The following is a 17,365-nucleotide window of genomic DNA, read 5'->3' on the forward strand; positions in this document are numbered from 1 at the left end:
TTAAACAGAATCATAGAATGCCATCACGTAATCCAAAAAAATTGAACATATATATATATATATATATATATATATATATATATATATATATATATATATATATATATATATATATATATATGCATGCTTGTCAAAGTTTCATTCCAGAGAATTAAAGTGCTGGGTAAGAAGCCTGATGTACAATTGATACAAGTTAATACAAGCCTGATGTACTACTCTGGGTAAGAAGAAACAGGTACTTTAGTAGTTTTAGCACACTAATACATGTGTTAAAATGGAAGCGTCGCTGCTGGGTTATATTAATAAATAATCTAAGTGTTGCAATACCCAACAAGATTTGCATGAACAGGTAAAACCTAGCAAGTACTTGTACTGGGATGCTGTCCATCCAACAGAGACAACAAACCATCTTATCACAAGACTCATGCTGGACTCCATTGCCGGAATCTACAGCTAGGCACTCAATCTTAAGGGGATCCTCATGTGGATCGAGCCTGCATGTTAATCTTTACACTAGCAGGGCCATTTCTGTTCTCTTTCTTTCTTTGACACCAGTGTCATGTACTATACTCAACTGTACTGCAAGTGCCATGTGCCACTGCAGTTTAGTTGAGTTTTAAGACTAGAACATGTTATTGTAACCTTTGCAACTGAAGACACAGAATAACTAAGTGGATCAGCATGAATGAACAAGCTAAAGGGTCAGTGTCTAATGTCAGAATCTACAACTCAAGAGGATCTTGTGTGGATCAAGCCAAAGTGTTAAGGCTACCTTTTACATCAGTGTCATGTGCTATATTCAAACTGTGATGCAGCTTAGTTGAGTTGCAAGTAGGACTACAGTGAAGATGCTATTCTAACTTCTGTGACTGAAGAAAAAGACACCGTATGTACATCGTGTTAAACATTAGTACACAGCGCTGACGCTACTATACAACCACGAATTAAATCACTGGACACCGAGGCCGGAATGGCGGTAGAGTGGACCAAGCAGTCAAACTGGGACATATTGGATGATTTTACCCTCGAGTAACCTAAGCAGCTAGAACCGACGTCCTCCCCCTCTGCACGCTATCCTCTCTTCACTGTCTAAACCGAACCATCGTCTTCCTTGACACCTGCAGCACCTCGGCGTACCATGGTGATGGCCTGCACAAACCCCCTGCATGGATCAGATCAGATCTAATCAAGACGAAGCAGAGGAGGGGAGGGGAGGGGAGGAGGGACGAGCAATCAGTGCATCAACAAAATATGGAACATCAAGCACAACATGACAACTAGAGTATATGTATTGCTGGCTCTTATCAGTCCACAACCGAGTGGATTTTCAACCATACTGTAACTATCACTCCATCCATTATTTAAACTACCAAAACGTCTTTATATTGAGAAACATAGGTACTGGTTGCATATATAGACTAGTAGCAGTACTATGTGTGGCAGTTTTAACAAGTCAAATAATTTTACTGTAGACAAGTTGCATATATAGACTAGTAGTAGTACTGTAATCTAACAGTGGCTAAATCATACAAGAAACATATTGCAGTGTACTCTAGCCCAAACGAATTCCCACCCATGCCTTGTTTCAGATTAGACACTTTCTCACAACTGAATTCCAGATACAATTGGTTTAAGATCCATGTGTACTAATTAAGAAAGAGGCGACAAGTAGCCATTGCATGTGACGGCAGGCAGTCAGGAAATGGTTAGGAAGAAGAGGAGCAGTGGAGCACTGACTGATCCATTGGAGACCCTGGTCTTGTCCTTCTTGAAGACGACCCCGAATCCCCGATGCACTCTCCGTCGACCACATTGGAGGCACTAACTGAATACAAACAAGAACATAAGACAAATAGTATATATATTAGTAAGATAAGCAGCTGTAACATAACAGGAACTGGAACGGCGATTCTCATTTAAGCAACTGGAGTACCATTTGTGCACATGCCGAAACAATACATGGAAGTACTAGCAAAACAATAAACGCATGGGAGCACTTTGGAAGATGCGTGCGGCTAGCATATGGAGTAATAATCTCTAGCTTCAGATGAACAATTCTGGGCTTGGGAATCAGAGAGCTTAAGCGCTACAAGGTTGGTGTTAGCCCAACTATATGCTCTGTCAGCTCGAGAACTTGCTCAGTCGAGATGAAGCAGCGATTGAAACGGCAAACACAACACACCGTGTCGACACAAAAATGACTTGCCAGCATCCAGCAATTTGATGCGCGTGCCACAAATCCGTGCACTCCTGGGCCAATTAGAAGCGCCACACCTTCGTACAGCAGCGAATTCAGCCGGATCACGGAGCAGATTCCGATGCCGCACACACGCGGAGCCCGCATCTCTAGGCACGCGCGCGCGTGCGAGGCAGCGGCGACGCGGAGAAGGCACGCCCTGAGGACACGGTGCTGCCTCGGGAGCTGGCCAGAGTGAGGGTCGTGGCGACAGGGATCGAGGAGAGAGGGAGGGGGAGAGAGGGAGGGGGAGGGGCGCGGACCTCGTCGAGCGTGGCGGGGTCGAGGGGGGCGAGGGAGCCCTGTAGGCGGCGGACGTCGGCGTCCAGCGCGATGGCGCGGCGCCGCAGCGCGTCCTCGTCGGCGGCGCGGCGCACGGCGAGGGCCGCCACCGCGTCCCGCAGCTCCCGCGCCGCCTCGGCCGCCGCGGAGCAGGGAGCCGTGGCGATGTTCCGAGATTCGGCGATGGGATTGGGCTCGTTGCGGTCATGGTGGTGCACCAGCCCGTCGAGGCAGAGCAGGGAGCCGGGGCGAGGGAGGAGGAGGGAGGTGGTGGCGACGATCTGGAAGGGGAGGGGAGCAGGGAGCCGGGGCGAGGAGGGAGGGAGGAGGATTGGATCTGAAATCGGGAGAGCCGTCCTTTCTTCTTCTCTTGTCTTGTGATGAGTGGAGGGGAGGGGAGGGTGCAGACGGCTGCAGACCGGCGGCGAGGGAAGAGGTGGGTGGCGGAGGCGAGGGGAGAGGTTGGCGGCAGCGGAGGAATCTGGATCTGGGGAGAGGAGTGGGGGCGAGGAGGGATCTGGATCGGCTAGGGTTCACGCGCGTGAGAGAGAGAGGCTGCAGTGGGTTGGATGGACGGATGGATGGATGTATGGATGGACGGATGGACGGATGTTTGCCACGTCATCGATCCATGCCACAACGGATTCCACCAATAAGAATTCAGCTTATGTTTCTCTTATAGTTTTTATCCTCTTTTTTAGGGCAAACATTCAACATATTAACCACGTATAGTTTGTTAAAATGAATGAATATTGTGCACTTGTGTGTATCTTGTGATGACAAACAATGTTGATATGGGGAGTTTTCATTTTCAATGCACAAAAGAGACGTTTTCTATTTTTCGAGTGCCTGAAATGGTTTTTTTTGTAAAGGACCTACCATATATTTGTTGCAAAATTGTACCAAATCAATTTTCTAAAATAGTAGGCCATAGTTAATTCACAATTGACCAAATGGTTGGGTGTCAAAGGTTTTGATCCACCTCTGGTGAAAAAGACAAATTTCCGCCGATTCAGTAGGAAGCGGGTCAAATTTGAACTGCAGCTGCCTCATAGTTTGCTCTTTATTTTTTCCAAAAATCATTTCTAGGTACATAAGTATCTATTTAATCAGAGAAACATCAAAAGTTTTCCAAGATTCAACCACTAGCTAGGAACGGTCAAGTCCGCCGTTTTGACCGCATTTTGAAACGGGCATAAAAAATTCAAAAAAAATTAAAAAATTGGAAAACCTTCGCATTGTGTCATTATATGTGACCAAGTTTCCAGGAAAAATAGTAAACTTGTAATACGGTAATTATTTTAAAAAAGTGTTCTCAGAAACGAGCTATCATGCGTGAAGATTCATGACTTTCAAGCCAAATGATCAATCTTATGGCCGCATTCATGGCATAGTTTGTTCAAATGATCTCATATTGTGCACAATGGTGCATCTTGGAATTTCAAACAATGTTGCCTAAGGGAGTTTTCATTTTCTTTGCACGGAAAATTCATTTTCCATTTTTTGAGTGCCCGAAATGAGGTTTTTTGTGAAGGACCTACCATATATTTGTTGCAAAATTGTACCAAATCAATTTTATAACATACTAGGCCATATTTAATGCACAATTGACCAAATGGTTGGGTGTAAAAAGTTTTGATCCACCTCTCGTGAAAAAGACAAATTTCCGCCGATTTAGTTGGAAGCGGGTCAAATTTGAACTGTAGCTGCCTTGTAGTTTGCTCTTTATTTTTTCCAAAAATCATTTCTAGGTACATAAGTATCTATTTAATCAGAGAAACACCAAAAAAATTCCAAGATTCAACCACTAGCTAGGAACGGTCATTCCCGCCGTTTTCACCGCATTTTGAAACGGGCATAAAAAATTCAAAAGAAATCAAAAAATTGGAAAACCTTCGCATTGTTTCATTATATGTGGCCAAGTTCCCATGAAAAATAACAAACTTGTAATACGGCAATTATTTTAAAAAAGTGTTCTCAGAAACGAGCAATCATGTGTGAAGATTCATGGCTTTCAAGCCAAATGATCAATCTTATGGCCACATTCATGGCATAGTTTATTCAAATGATCTCATATTGTGCACAATGGTGCATCTTGGAATTCCAAACAATGTTTCCTAAGGGAGTTTTCATTTTCTTTGCACGGAAAATTCATTTTCCATTTTTCGAGTGCCCAAAAAGAGGTTTTTTGTGAAGGACCTACAATATATTTGTTGCAAAATTGCACCTAATCAATTTTCTAAAATACTAGGCCATATTTAATGCACAATTGACAAAATGGTTGGGTGTCAAAAGTTTTGATCCACCTCTCGTGAAAAAGACAAATTCCCGCCGATTCGGTAGGAAGCGGGTAAAATTTCAACTGCAGCTGCCTCGTAGTTTGCTCATTATTTTTTTTTAAAAATCATTTCTAGGTACATAAGTATCTATTTAATCAGAGAAACACCAAAAAAATTCCAAGATTCAATCACTAGCTAGGAACGGTCATTCCCGCCGTTTTGACCGCATTTTGAAACGGGCATAAAAAATTCAAAAAAAAATCAAAAAAATTGGAAAACCTTCGGATTGTGTCATCATATGTGACCAAGTTTCCAGGAAAAATAATAAACTTGTAATACGGAGGTTATTTTAAAAAAATGTTTTCAAAAATGAGCTATCATGCGTGAAGATTCATTGCTTTCAAGCCAAATGATCAATCTTATGGCCACATTCATGGCATAGTTTGTTCAAATGATCTCATATTGTGCACAAGGGTGCATCTTGGGATTCCAAACAATGTTGCCTAAGGGAGTTTTCATTTTCTTTGCATGGAAAATTCATTTTCCATTTTCTGAGTGCCTGAAATGAGTTTTTTTTGTGAAGGACCTACCATATATTTGTTGCAAAATTGGACCAAATCAATTTTCTAAAATACTAGGCCATATTTAATGCACAATTGACAAAATGGTTGTGTGTCAAAAGTTTTGATCCACCTCTGGTGAAAAAGACATTTCCCGCCGATTCAGTAGGAAGCGGGTCAAATTTGAACTGCAGCTGCCTCATAGTTTGCTATTTATTTTTTCCAAAAATCATTTCTAGTTACATAAGTACCTATTTAATCATAAATACATGGTTTGGTGGCGATACGTCGAGGTTTGGACGGTGGCCGAGGGCCCCAACTCTAGAGCGCGTAAACTCACATGCCCGCCGCATGGTCACCGCGTGACCGTGGCGTTGCCATGTGTTCTGGGTGGCCTAGGCATGTCTAGTGGGTTGGGCACTCCCCAGGTAGGTGCTAGGAAGAAAATCACAACATAAGATTCTCACGAGGAGACCGATCGATGCTCAAACATGAATAAGCAGCCAGTGTTTGATTAGCGGTACGGGAAATGCACATGGCTAATGGGCGTGAGTTTTGGCTGAGGATGATCGGTTACTAAGAAGACCGTCTTCACAAATTTTCAGCTCAAAAGGAGGAGCCTAGGTGGTACTTGCTTTGCAAAGTACCACACTGGACATAAATACAAATGTTGAAGCTGGGCTTAAAATAATGAATGGATTGAGTTGGCATTTGGTGGAGGATGGTTATTTGGGCATAGGAAAGCACTGTAGAAAATGGATACCATTTGGACATGCCAAAGTGGTACTTCCTTCACAAAGTGTTTTTCTGAACAGAATAGGAAAATGAATATTTTTGAATTATTTTTGAACTAGGCAAGGAAGGTTTTTTACATATTTGACGAATATATGACCCAAAGAATTTATGAGATTTTTTTGGGAATTTTGGGAATGACAGAAATATAGGTTGCTTCACAACCTAGGGCAAAAACTGCCACATGGACATGACACATAGGCAAAACTGATGAGGTGGCGCCTAGTTATAGCAACCCACCACAATTTACAAGGTTATGACCATCTACATTGGTCATGATCAGCTAGAAATAAGGCAGCGGACCTGTGCTATCTGCTTTATGACCATTTCGTGTAAGGAAATTACGACCTTTCTGACCAAAATGGTCATTATAGTTTAGGGTTTGGAGCCCCCGAACAGCTTTTGACCAATTGGTCTGAAATGGTCATAGATCTATGACCAATTCTTCCAGGGTCACTGACAGAAGGTCACTAGTTGACATATTTCTTGTTGTGTCGGTGCTTGGATCGGTTGGATCACGAAGACGTTCGACTACATCAACCGCGTTACTAAACGCTTCCGCTTTCGATCTACGAGGGTACGTGGTCATACTCTCCCCGCTCGTTGCTATGCTTCTCCTAGATAGATCTTGCGTGATCGTAGAATTTTTTTAAAATACCCAACAGTGGAATCAGAGCCAGGTCTATGCGTAGATGTTATATGCACGAGTAGAACACAATAAGTTGTGGGCGATAATAGTCATACTCCTTACCAGCAACGTCTTACTTTGATTCGGCGGCATTGTTGGATGAAGCGGTCCAGACCGACATTACATGACCGCATTCATGAGACTGATTCTACCGCCGTGCTTCGCACACAGGTGGCTTGTGGGTGTCTGTTTATCCAACTTTAGTTGAATCGAATTTGACTACACACGTTCCTTGTTGAAGGTTAAAACAGCACACTTGACGAAAAATTGTTGTGGTTTTGATGCATAGGTAAGAACGGTTCTTGCTAGAAGCCCGTAGCAGCCACGTAAAACTTGCAACAACAAAGTAGAGGACGTCTAACTTGTTTTTGCAAGGCTTGCTATGATGTGATATGGTCAAAATGCTATGATATATAAATTGTTGTATGAGATGATCATGTTTTTTAAAAGTTATCGGCAACTGGCAGGAGCCTTATGGTTGTCGCTTTATTGTATGAAATGCAATCGCCATGTAATTGCTTTACTTTATCACTAAGCGGTAGCAATAGTCGTATAAGCAATAGTTGGCGAGACGACAACGATGCTACGATGGAGATCAAGGTGTCAAGCTGGTGACGATGGTGATCATGACGGTGCTTTGGAGATGGAGATCAAAGGCACAAGATGATGATGGCCATATCATATCACTTATTGCATGTGATGTTTATCCTTTATGCATCTTATTTTTCTTAGTACGGCGGTAGCATTATAAGATGATCTCTCACTAAATTTCAAGGTACAAGTGTTCTCCCTGAGTATGCACCGTTGCTACAGTTCGTCGTGCCGAGACACCACGTGATGATCGGGTGCGATAAGGTCTACGTTCACATACAACGGGTGCAAGCCAGTTTTGCACACGCAGAATACTCGGGTTAAACTTGACGAGCCTGGCTTATGCAGATATGGCCTCGGAACACTGAGACCGAAAGGTCGAGCGTGAATCATATAGTAGATATGATCAACATAGTGATGTTCACCATTGAAAACTACTCCATCTCACGTGATGATCGGACATGGTTTAGTTGATATGGATCACGTGATCATTTAGATGACTAGAGGGATGTCTATCTAAGTGGGAATTCTTAAGTAATATGATTAATTGAACTTTAATTTATCATGAACTTAGTACCTGATAGTATTTTGCATGTCTATGTTGTTGTAGATCAATGGCCCGTGCTACTGTTCCTTTGAATTTTAATGCGTTCCTAGAGAAAGCTAAGTTGAAAGATGATGGTAGCAACTACACGGACTGGGTCCGTAACTTGAGGATTATCCTCATTGCTGGACAGAAGAATTACGTCTTGGAAGCACCGCTAGGTGCAAGACCCGCTGCAGGAGCAACTCCAGTTGTTATGAACGTCTAGCAGAGCAAAGCTAATGACTACTTGATAGTTCAGTGTGCCATGCTTTACGGCTTAGAACCGGGACTTCAACGTCGTTTTGAACGTCATGCAGCATATGAGATGTTCCAGGAGTTGAAGTTAATATTTCAAGCAAATGCCCAGATTGAGAGATATGAAGTCTCCAATAAGTTCTACAGCTACAAAATGGAGGAGAATAGTTCTGTCAGTGAACATATACTCAGAATGTCTGGGTACCACAATCACTTGGCTCAACTGGGAGTTAATCTTCCTGTTTATAGTGTCATTGACAGAGTTCTTCAATCACTGCCACCAAGCTACAAAAGCTTCGTGATGAACTATAATATGCAAGGGATGGGTAAGACAATTCCGAGCTCTTCGCAATGCTAAAGGCTGCGGAGGTAGAAATCAAGAAGGAGCATCAAGTGTTGATGGTTAACAAGACCACCAATTTCAAGAAAAAAAGGCAAAGGGGAGAAGGGGAACTTCAAGAAGAACGGCAAGCAAGCTGCTGCTCAAGTGAAGAAGCCCAAGTCTGGACCTAAGCCTGAGACTGAGTGCTTCTACTGCAAAGGGACTAGTCACTGGAAGCGGAACTGCCCCAAGTATTTGGCGTACAAGAAGAATGGCAAAGTGAAAGGTATATTTGATATACATGTTATTGATGTGTACCTTACTAATGCTCGTAGTAGCGCCTGGGTATTTGGTACTGGTTCTGTTGCTCACATTTGCAACTCGAAATAGGAGCTACAGATTAAAAGAAGATTGGCTAAGGACGAGGTGACGATGCGCGTGGGAAATGGTTCAAAGTCGATGTGATCGCCGTCAGCACGCTACCTCTACATCTACATTCGGGATTAGTTTTAGACATGAATAATTTTTATTTGGTGCCAGCGTTAAGCATGAACATTATATCTGGATCTTGTTTGATGCGAGACGGTTATTCATTTAAATCAGAGAATAATTATTGTTCTATTTATATGAGTAATATCTTTTATGGTCATACACCCTTGATGAGTGGTCTATTTTTGTTGAATCTCATAGTAGTGATACACATATTCATAGTATTGAAGCCAAAAGATATAAGTTTAATAATGATAGTGCAACTTATTTGTGGCACTGCCGTTTAGGTCATATTGGTGTAAAACGCATGAAAAAACTCCATGCTGATGGGCTTTTGGAATCACTTGATTATGAATCACTTGATGCTTGCGAACCACGCCTCATGGGCAAGATGACTAAGACTCCGTTCTCCGGAACAATGGAGCAAGCAACAGACTTGTTGGAAATAATACATACTGATGTATGCGGTCCGATGAGTGTTGAGGCTCGCGGCGGGTATCATTATTTTCTGACCTTCACAGATGATTTGAGCAGATATGGGTATATCTACTTGATGAAACATAGGTCTGAAACATTTGAAAAGTTCAAAGAATTTCAGAGTGAAGTGGAAAATCATCGTAACAAGAAAATAAAGTTTCCACGTCTGATCATGGAGGTGAATATTTGAGTTACGAGTTTGGTCTTGATTTGAAACAACGTGGAATAGTTTCACAACTTACGCCACCTGGAACACCACAGCGTAATGGTGTGCTCGGACGTCGTAATCGTACTTTATTAGATATGGTGCGATCTATGATGTCTTTTACTGACTTACCGCTATCATTTTGGGGTTATACTTTAGAGACGACTGCATTCACGTTAAATAGGGCACCATCTAAATCCGTTGAGACGACACCATATGAACTATGGTTTGGCAAGAAACCCAAGTTGTCGTTTCTTAAAGTTTGGGGCTGCGATGCTTATGTGAAAAAGCTTCAACCTGATAAGCTCAAACCCAAATCGGAGAAATGTGTCTTCATAGGATACCCAAAGGAAACTATTGGGTACACCTTCTATCACAGATCCGAAGGCAAGATATTCGTTGCTAAGAATGGATCCTTTCTAGAGAAGGAGTTTCTCTCGAAAGAAGTGAGTGGGAGGAAAGTAGAACTTGATGAGGTAATTGTACCTGCTCCCTTATTGGAAAGTAGTTCATCACATAAATTAGTTGCAATGATTCCTACACCAACTAGTGAGGAAGCTAATGATGATGATCATGAAGCTTCTGATCAAGTTACTACCGAACCTCGTAGGTCAACCAGAGTAAGATCCGCACCAGAGTGGTATAGCAATCCTGTTCTAGAGGTCATGTTACTTGACCATGACGAACCTACAAACTATGAGGAAGCGATGATGAGCCCAGATTCCGCGAAATGGCTTGAGGCCATGAAATCTGAGATGGGATCCATGTATGAGAACAAAGTGTGGACTTTGGTTGACTTGGCCGATGATCAGCAAGCCATAGAGAATATATGGATCTTGAAGAAGAAGACTGACGCTAACGGTAATGTTACTGTCTACAAAGCTCAACTTGTTGCGAAAGGTTTTCGACAAGTTCAAGGAGTTGACTACGATGAGACCTTCTCACCCGTAGCGATGCTTAAGTCTATCCGAATCATGTTAGCAATTGCCGCATTTTATGATTATGAAATTTGGCAAATGGATGTCAAAACTGCGTTCCTTAATGGATATATTAAAGAAGAGTTGTATATGATGCAACCAGAAGGTTTTGTCGATCCAAAAGGTGCTAACAAAGTGTGTAAGCTCCAGTGATCCATTTATGGACTGGTGGAAGCCTCTCGGAGTTGGAATATACGTTTTGATAGTGTGATCAAAGCATATGGTTTTATACAGACTGGAGAAGCCAGTATTTACAAGAAAGTGACTGGGAGCTCTGTTGCATTTCTGATATTATATGTGGATGACATATTGTTGATCGGAAATGATACGGAATTTCTGGATAGCATAAAAGGATACTTGAATAAGAATTTTTCAATGAAAAGACCTCGGTGAAGCTACTTATATATTGGGCATCAAGATCTATAGAGATAGATCAAGACGCTTAATTGGACTTCCACAAAGCACATACCTTGATAAAGTTTTGAAGAAGTTCAAAATGGATCAGGCAAAGAAAGGGTTCTTGCCTGTGCTACAAGGTGTGAAGTTGAGTCAGACTCAATGCCCGACCACTGCAGAAGATAGAGAGAAAATGAAATTCATTCCCTATGCCTTAGCCATTGGTTCTATCATGTATGCAATGTTGTGTACCAGACCTGATGTGTGCCTTGCTATTAGTTTAGCCGGGAGGTACCAAAGTAATCCAGGAGTGGATCACTGGACAGCGGTCAAGAACATCCTGAAATACCTGAAAAGGACTAAGGATATGTTTCTCGTTTATGGAGGTGACAAAGAGCTCGTCGTAAATGGTTACGTCCATGCAAGCTTTGATACTCATCCGGATGACTCTAAGTCACAAACCGGATACGTATTTATATTGAATGGTGGAGCTGTCAGTTGGTGCAGTTCTAAGCAAAGCGTCGTGGCGGGATCTACGTGTGAAGCGGAGTACATAGCTGCTTCGGAAGCAGCAAATGAAGGAGTTTGGATGAGCAATTGCCTTGGCAAAGGAATCCAGATTTCACAAGAGAACCAAACACATCAAGAGACGCTTCAATTCCATCCGCGATCAAGTCAAGGAGGGAGACATAGAGATTTGCAAGATACATACGAATCTGAATATTGCAGACCCATTGACTAAGCCTCTCTCACGAGCAAAACATGATCAGCACCAAGACTCCATGGGTGTTAGAATCATTACTATGTAATCTAGATTATTGACTCTAGTGCAAGTGGGAGCCTGAAGGAAATATGCCCTAGAGGCAATAATAAAGTTGTTATTTATATTTCCTTATATCATGATAAATGTTCATTATTCATGCTAGAATTGTATTAACCGGAAACTTAGTACATGTGTGAATACATAAACAAACAGTGTCCCTAGTATGCCTCTACTTGACTAGCTCGTTAATCAAAGATGGTTAAGTTTCCTAGCCATGGACATGTGTTGTCATTTGATGAACGGGATCACATCATTAGAGAATGATGTGATGGACAAGACCCATCCGTTAGCTTAGCATTATTGATTGTTTAGTTTTATTGCTATTGCTTTCATCATGACTTATACATGTTCCTCTGACTATGAGATTATGCAACTCCCGAATACTGGAGGAACACTTATTGTGCTATCAAACGTCACAACGTAACTGGGTGATTATAAAGATGCTCTACAGGTGTCTCCGATGGTGTTTGTTGAGTTGGCATAGACCGAGATTAGGATTGTCACTCCATGTATCGGAGAGGTATCTCTGGGCCCTCTCGATAATGCTCATCACTATAAGCCTTGCAAGCAATGTGACTAATGAGTTAGTTGCGGGATGATGCATTACGAAACGAGTAAAGATACTTGCCGGTAACGAGATTGAACTAGGTATGATGATACCGACGATCGAATCTCGGGCAAGTAACATACCGATGACAAAGGGAACAACGTATGTTGTTATGCGGTTTGACCGATAAAGATCTTCGTAGAATATGTAGGAGCCAATATGAGCATCCAGGTTCCGCTATTGGTTATTGACCGGAGATGTGTCTTGGTCATGTCTACATAGTTCTCGAACCCGTAGGGTCCGCACACTTAACGTTCGATGACGATTTGTATTATGAGTTACTATGTGATTTGATGGCCGAAGTTTGTTTGGTGTCCCGGATGAGATCACGGACATGACGAGGAGTCTTGAAATGGTCGAGACATAAAGATTCATATATTGGAAGGTTGCATTTGGACATCGAGAGGTTACCGGAACCCCCGGAAGGAAGTATTGGGCCTAGTGGGCCTTATTGGAGGAGAGGAGAAAGGGCCACAAGAGAGGGGCGCGCCCTCCCCTTGCGCAAACCGAATTGGACTAGGGGAGGTGGCCGGCCCCTCTCTCTCCCTTCCCTTTCCCTCCGGTGGAAGAAAGGAAAGGGGGGGGGGGCGAATCCTGCTTGGACTAGGAGTCCAAGTAGGACTCCCCCTGGCGCGCCCAACCTGGCGGGCCTCTCTCCCTCCCTCCTTTATATACGTGGCCAGTGGGCACCCCAATAGCACAACAGACAATCTCTTAGCCGTGTGCGCGGTGCCCCCCTCCACAGTTACACACCTCGGTCATATCGTCGTAGTGCTTAGGCGAAGCCCTGCGTCGGTAACTTCATTATCACCATCGCCACACTGTTGTGCCGACGAAACTCTCCCTCGGCCTCAACTGGATCAAGAGCTCGAGGGACGTCATCGAGTTGAACGTGTGCTGAACGCGGAAGTGCCGTATGTTCGGTGCTTGGATCGGTTGGATCGCGAAGACGTTCGACTACATCAACCGCGTTACTAAACGCTTTCGCTTTCGGTCTACGAGGGTACGTGGACATACTCTCCGTGCTCGTTGCTATGATTCTCCTAGATAGATCTTGCGTGATCGTAGGAAATTTTTTGAAGTACTACGTTCCCCAACAATATATAGTCCTCCACATTGTTGTTTTTCTTTTGAGGGATTGTGGACGATTAGATTTTTTTTTTTAGGTGATTGTGGACGATTAGATTGTTTTTTTAGGGGTTGTGGGCGGTTAGGTGGGCTGGATCAAACTTGCGCGGGCATCGGGACCTATGTCCAACGGCCCACCTAGTGCCGAAAGCTGATCCTTGAATAAATACTCTGCCTTGGCGCCCAACGTAACCGTCTGAACCAACCAACAGCTCTCGCTTCTTCTCTTCTCCGCCTCGCCGCAGCGCCAAGAAACCAAAACCCACCTCTCCTTCCCCCGCGCGCCTCTGCTCTCCAGCGTCACCGGCGACATATGGAGCAGTTCCATCACGGCCAGCACGTGCGGCTGCGCAGCCGCGTGCACGGCACGTACCTGCACGCCGACGAGGACGGACATGGCGTCAACCTCCGCGTCCGCCGGGAGTCTATGAACGCGGCTTGGGCGGTGCACCGGCACCCGGGCGAGGACGGACAGTTCCTGCTCCTCCACAGCGCCGCCTACGGCCACTACCTCGCCGCCACGGACGTGCCGGCGCCGCCCGGCCACCGCGGGCTCCGCGTGGAGCAGCGCGACTACGACCATCCTGAGGTGGAGCCACTCGTTTGGCAGGCCATCCTGTCAGAATCCGAGGAAGAAGTCTACCTCCGCAACGTCGACGGCGCCTGCCTCCGCGCCAACGGGAGGTTCTGGAACACCGACGCCACCGTCGACTTCGTCTACGACCTCGACAACATCAGCAGGAAGATGCTCTGGGTCGTGGAGGAAATCCCCGCCAGGGAGGTCATGCCTCCCCTTCCACGTCCGATTGGGGTGAGCCCGTTCCTTGATTCTTCCCCAATTTGAGTGAATTGGGTTCTTGGATTTTCTTTCATTCGCATGCTCTGTTTCTTTGGCTTCTTTGATTTGACCATGGTTGTTTGCGACTCAACTGCAGCTTCCCCACCCCATGTTGCGGTCGCGGATGATCATGTACATGTGGCGGAACATCCTCGGGGGCCTCATCACCCGCGGCTCGTTCGTGTTCAGGGGGAGGTCCGTGTTCCGCCTGAGGCATCAGCTGGTCAGGCGGCTGCGCCCCATGGTAGACTTCGACGACTCCGAGCTCGTCATGGGCCTCCCCACACGTGATGGCCGGATGTTTCCACTCGTCGTCGACCTGCCCAGCAGCGGCGAGACCCTCCACATCTTCGTCGTCATCGTCGGGACGCCTGGTAAGAAACCTTCCTACTCTTCTCCTTTGGCAAGAAACTCATATTCTGAAACTCTGAAAAAGAGTTTACTGAAACCGGTGTAGTCTGAAACTTTTGAGAATCTGTTTCAGAATTTCAGTTAGGAGTTGAGACATGGAAATAGTCTGAACTGCCGTAGGACTATAGACATCAGCATAAGTTTCTGAATTAAATCAGTAGGTGGTCAACAGGCATGACGTTGTGCCGGCTGGGTTTATGGAAATAGTCTCAACTGCAGTACGATTATAGACATCAGTAAATTGTATTTATGGACAGATGCTAGAATGTTGCTGAATGTTGTTTGTAGTCTGAAAAACAGTTTATGTGGTCTGAAACTTTTCCTAATGTGTTTCAGACTTTCAGTAAAAGTTGTTGAATCAAATTAGTTCTTTGATGCTATTATGGACAGATTTAAAATCCACACTAAACCTTGATATGGGAACTATTCGTTTTGATGCTACTGTGCTTTAATACGATATGCCGCTAGTGGAAGACTTTGGAATTTGAAAACCCAAATCAGTTCAGTCTGCCTAGTTCAGCTTCACATAGGTTCCTATTTTCTAGCCTACTGTAATTGTTCCGAACTTTTGATAATCTGTTTCAGACTTTCAGTTAGGAGTTAAGACTTGGAAATAGTATGAACTGCGGTTGGATTAAATCAGTACGTGGTTAACAGGCACAACATTGTGCCTGTTGGGTTTATGGACAGATGCTAGAAGGTTGTCTGAAGATAGTTGTTTGCTAGAGGTGGGGAATCATTTCATAAGTAAAAAATCCACACTGAACCTTGATACGTAAACCAATGGTTTTGATGGTACTTTGGAACTTGAAAATCAAAATCAGTTCAGTCTGCCTAGTTCAGCTTCATATAGAAGATAATGATTTCTGTTTTTTAGTCTACTGTAATTGTTTTTTAGCCCACAGCACTTTACATTGTTTTGAGATTTTGTACATCAGCTGTCTTTTTTATCTTCTTATTTAAAACTGTTGCAGTACCTGTGGCACATAATGCCTAACAGTTTAACTATTTTCCTGCTAATTCAGCCCACGCGGCGCTGCGGTACGCGGATGTCGATGCAGAGTAGAGAGATGCCCCTAGAAGTCGCCTTCCTGTCCACCTCTTCAGAAGTGTCGCCGCCTCGGACACGACAACATAAGAGCCCAGTTCCTTTCATAGAGATATGGGTTCAGGAAACCCAGCAGTTCATGTGTTCCTGCTACTTAAACTTGGTTTGTTCTCCTGACAGTAGGAAACCTATTTGCTTTGCCATCACGGTTCTAAAATTCTGAAACCGTTTGTACAATGGTGCAGTGGCATTGGTCTGTAATGCGTTGACAATGGCTACTACTTAATTGTTGTTAGCCGCATTTCTCTTAATGAGTTTTGTTATTCCGTTTAAAGTTTTGTTATTCTCTTAAATGAATTTGTGTTTTCATGGAGACCAGAGTTCTGAACATGGTCAGGTTAATGCACCCGTACACGACTTGCTGCATATTGCTGCGTGCGTACGTGTTAGCCTATGGTAGTTTTTTTGAACAAAAATTCAGGTTGTACCCCACGATACTGTAAGAATGCTAGTTTCTGCACATTACATTGTTCATGAGCATGACAACAACTTCAGACATTTTATGCTTCCTTCTCGGTTTCTGTCTCTTTCTCTCTCTGTCTCGGTCTCTCTTGTTTCAGTATTGACTACTGAAACGTTTGAAGGTCAGTAAAAATGTATGTTTTGCTTCTTTTTTTCTTTATTGTGAAGTTGCAGTATGTAGAGTACGAGGATAGTAGTCTGTGGCTAGGCTACTCATGGCATGTAAAGTTGACCCAAATACTTCAACTCCATATTTTAGGTAGAGTAAAATAAGACTTGACTCTGCAATCTTATGGAGTACTAATAAGACTCTTCACTTTTTTTTTGCGGGTTCGACTCTTCACCTGTTAGAGCATCTCCAACAGCCGCGCCAAACTAGCGCCGCGCCGCAAAATTGCCCGTTTTAGCGCACGCGCAACCGGTATAGTTGCTCCAGCGGGCGTGCAAAAACAGCGCGCGCGGCATATGTAGTTCAGCGCGCGGGCCGAAACTCAATCGCGCGCCGCTTATTTGCTGCGCCCGCTCCCGCGCGCTGGACTCTCGCGCGCTCGCTCGCAACTCCCACCCCCATCCAGCCGCGCCGCCGCCGCCGACCGCGCCACCCGGCGACCGTTCCGGCGCTTCCTCGGCCTATCCCCGCCCCGCGGCGGCTTCTCCGCCCCCCCTCTAGTCCCGCCGCCCCTCGCGCACGTCCGTCCTCCAACGAACAGCGCCCGAGCGCTCGCTGCCGCTCGGCGCCCGCAAGGTGTTCGACAAAACGCCTAGAAGGTATGTATTGCTCAAAAGCCATGAATTTGGTGCATGTTGATTGTAGTTTTTATAGCATAGTATTGAACATCGTAGATGAGTTCGT

The 17,365-nt window shown here is 44.3% G+C and overlaps 2 protein-coding genes across 2 annotated transcripts; one reads left to right on the plus strand and one right to left on the minus strand.

Moving 5' to 3' along the window:
- Positions 1-1,029: 1,029 nt before the first annotated feature.
- LOC123494848 (uncharacterized) lies at positions 1,030-14,006 on the minus strand. Its single transcript, XM_073503708.1, has 4 exons — positions 13,904-14,006; positions 2,500-2,855; positions 1,738-1,825; positions 1,030-1,162 (listed from the first exon to the last, which is right to left on the minus strand). The coding sequence occupies exons 1-4, from the start codon at positions 14,004-14,006 to the stop codon at positions 1,083-1,085; spliced, it is 627 nt and encodes a 208-aa protein (XP_073359809.1). The 3' UTR covers positions 1,030-1,082.
- Positions 14,007-16,008, plus strand: LOC109761150 (uncharacterized). The gene is made up of 3 exons (XM_020319946.1): positions 14,007-14,504; positions 14,629-14,905; positions 15,968-16,008. The coding sequence occupies exons 1-3, from the start codon at positions 14,007-14,009 to the stop codon at positions 16,006-16,008; spliced, it is 816 nt and encodes a 271-aa protein (XP_020175535.1).
- The last annotated feature ends 1,357 nt before the right edge of the window (positions 16,009-17,365 follow it).

This window comes from Aegilops tauschii, chromosome 7 (genome assembly GCF_002575655.3).
Source record: "Aegilops tauschii subsp. strangulata cultivar AL8/78 chromosome 7, Aet v6.0, whole genome shotgun sequence".
Classification (NCBI taxonomy): domain Eukaryota; kingdom Viridiplantae; phylum Streptophyta; class Magnoliopsida; order Poales; family Poaceae; genus Aegilops; species Aegilops tauschii.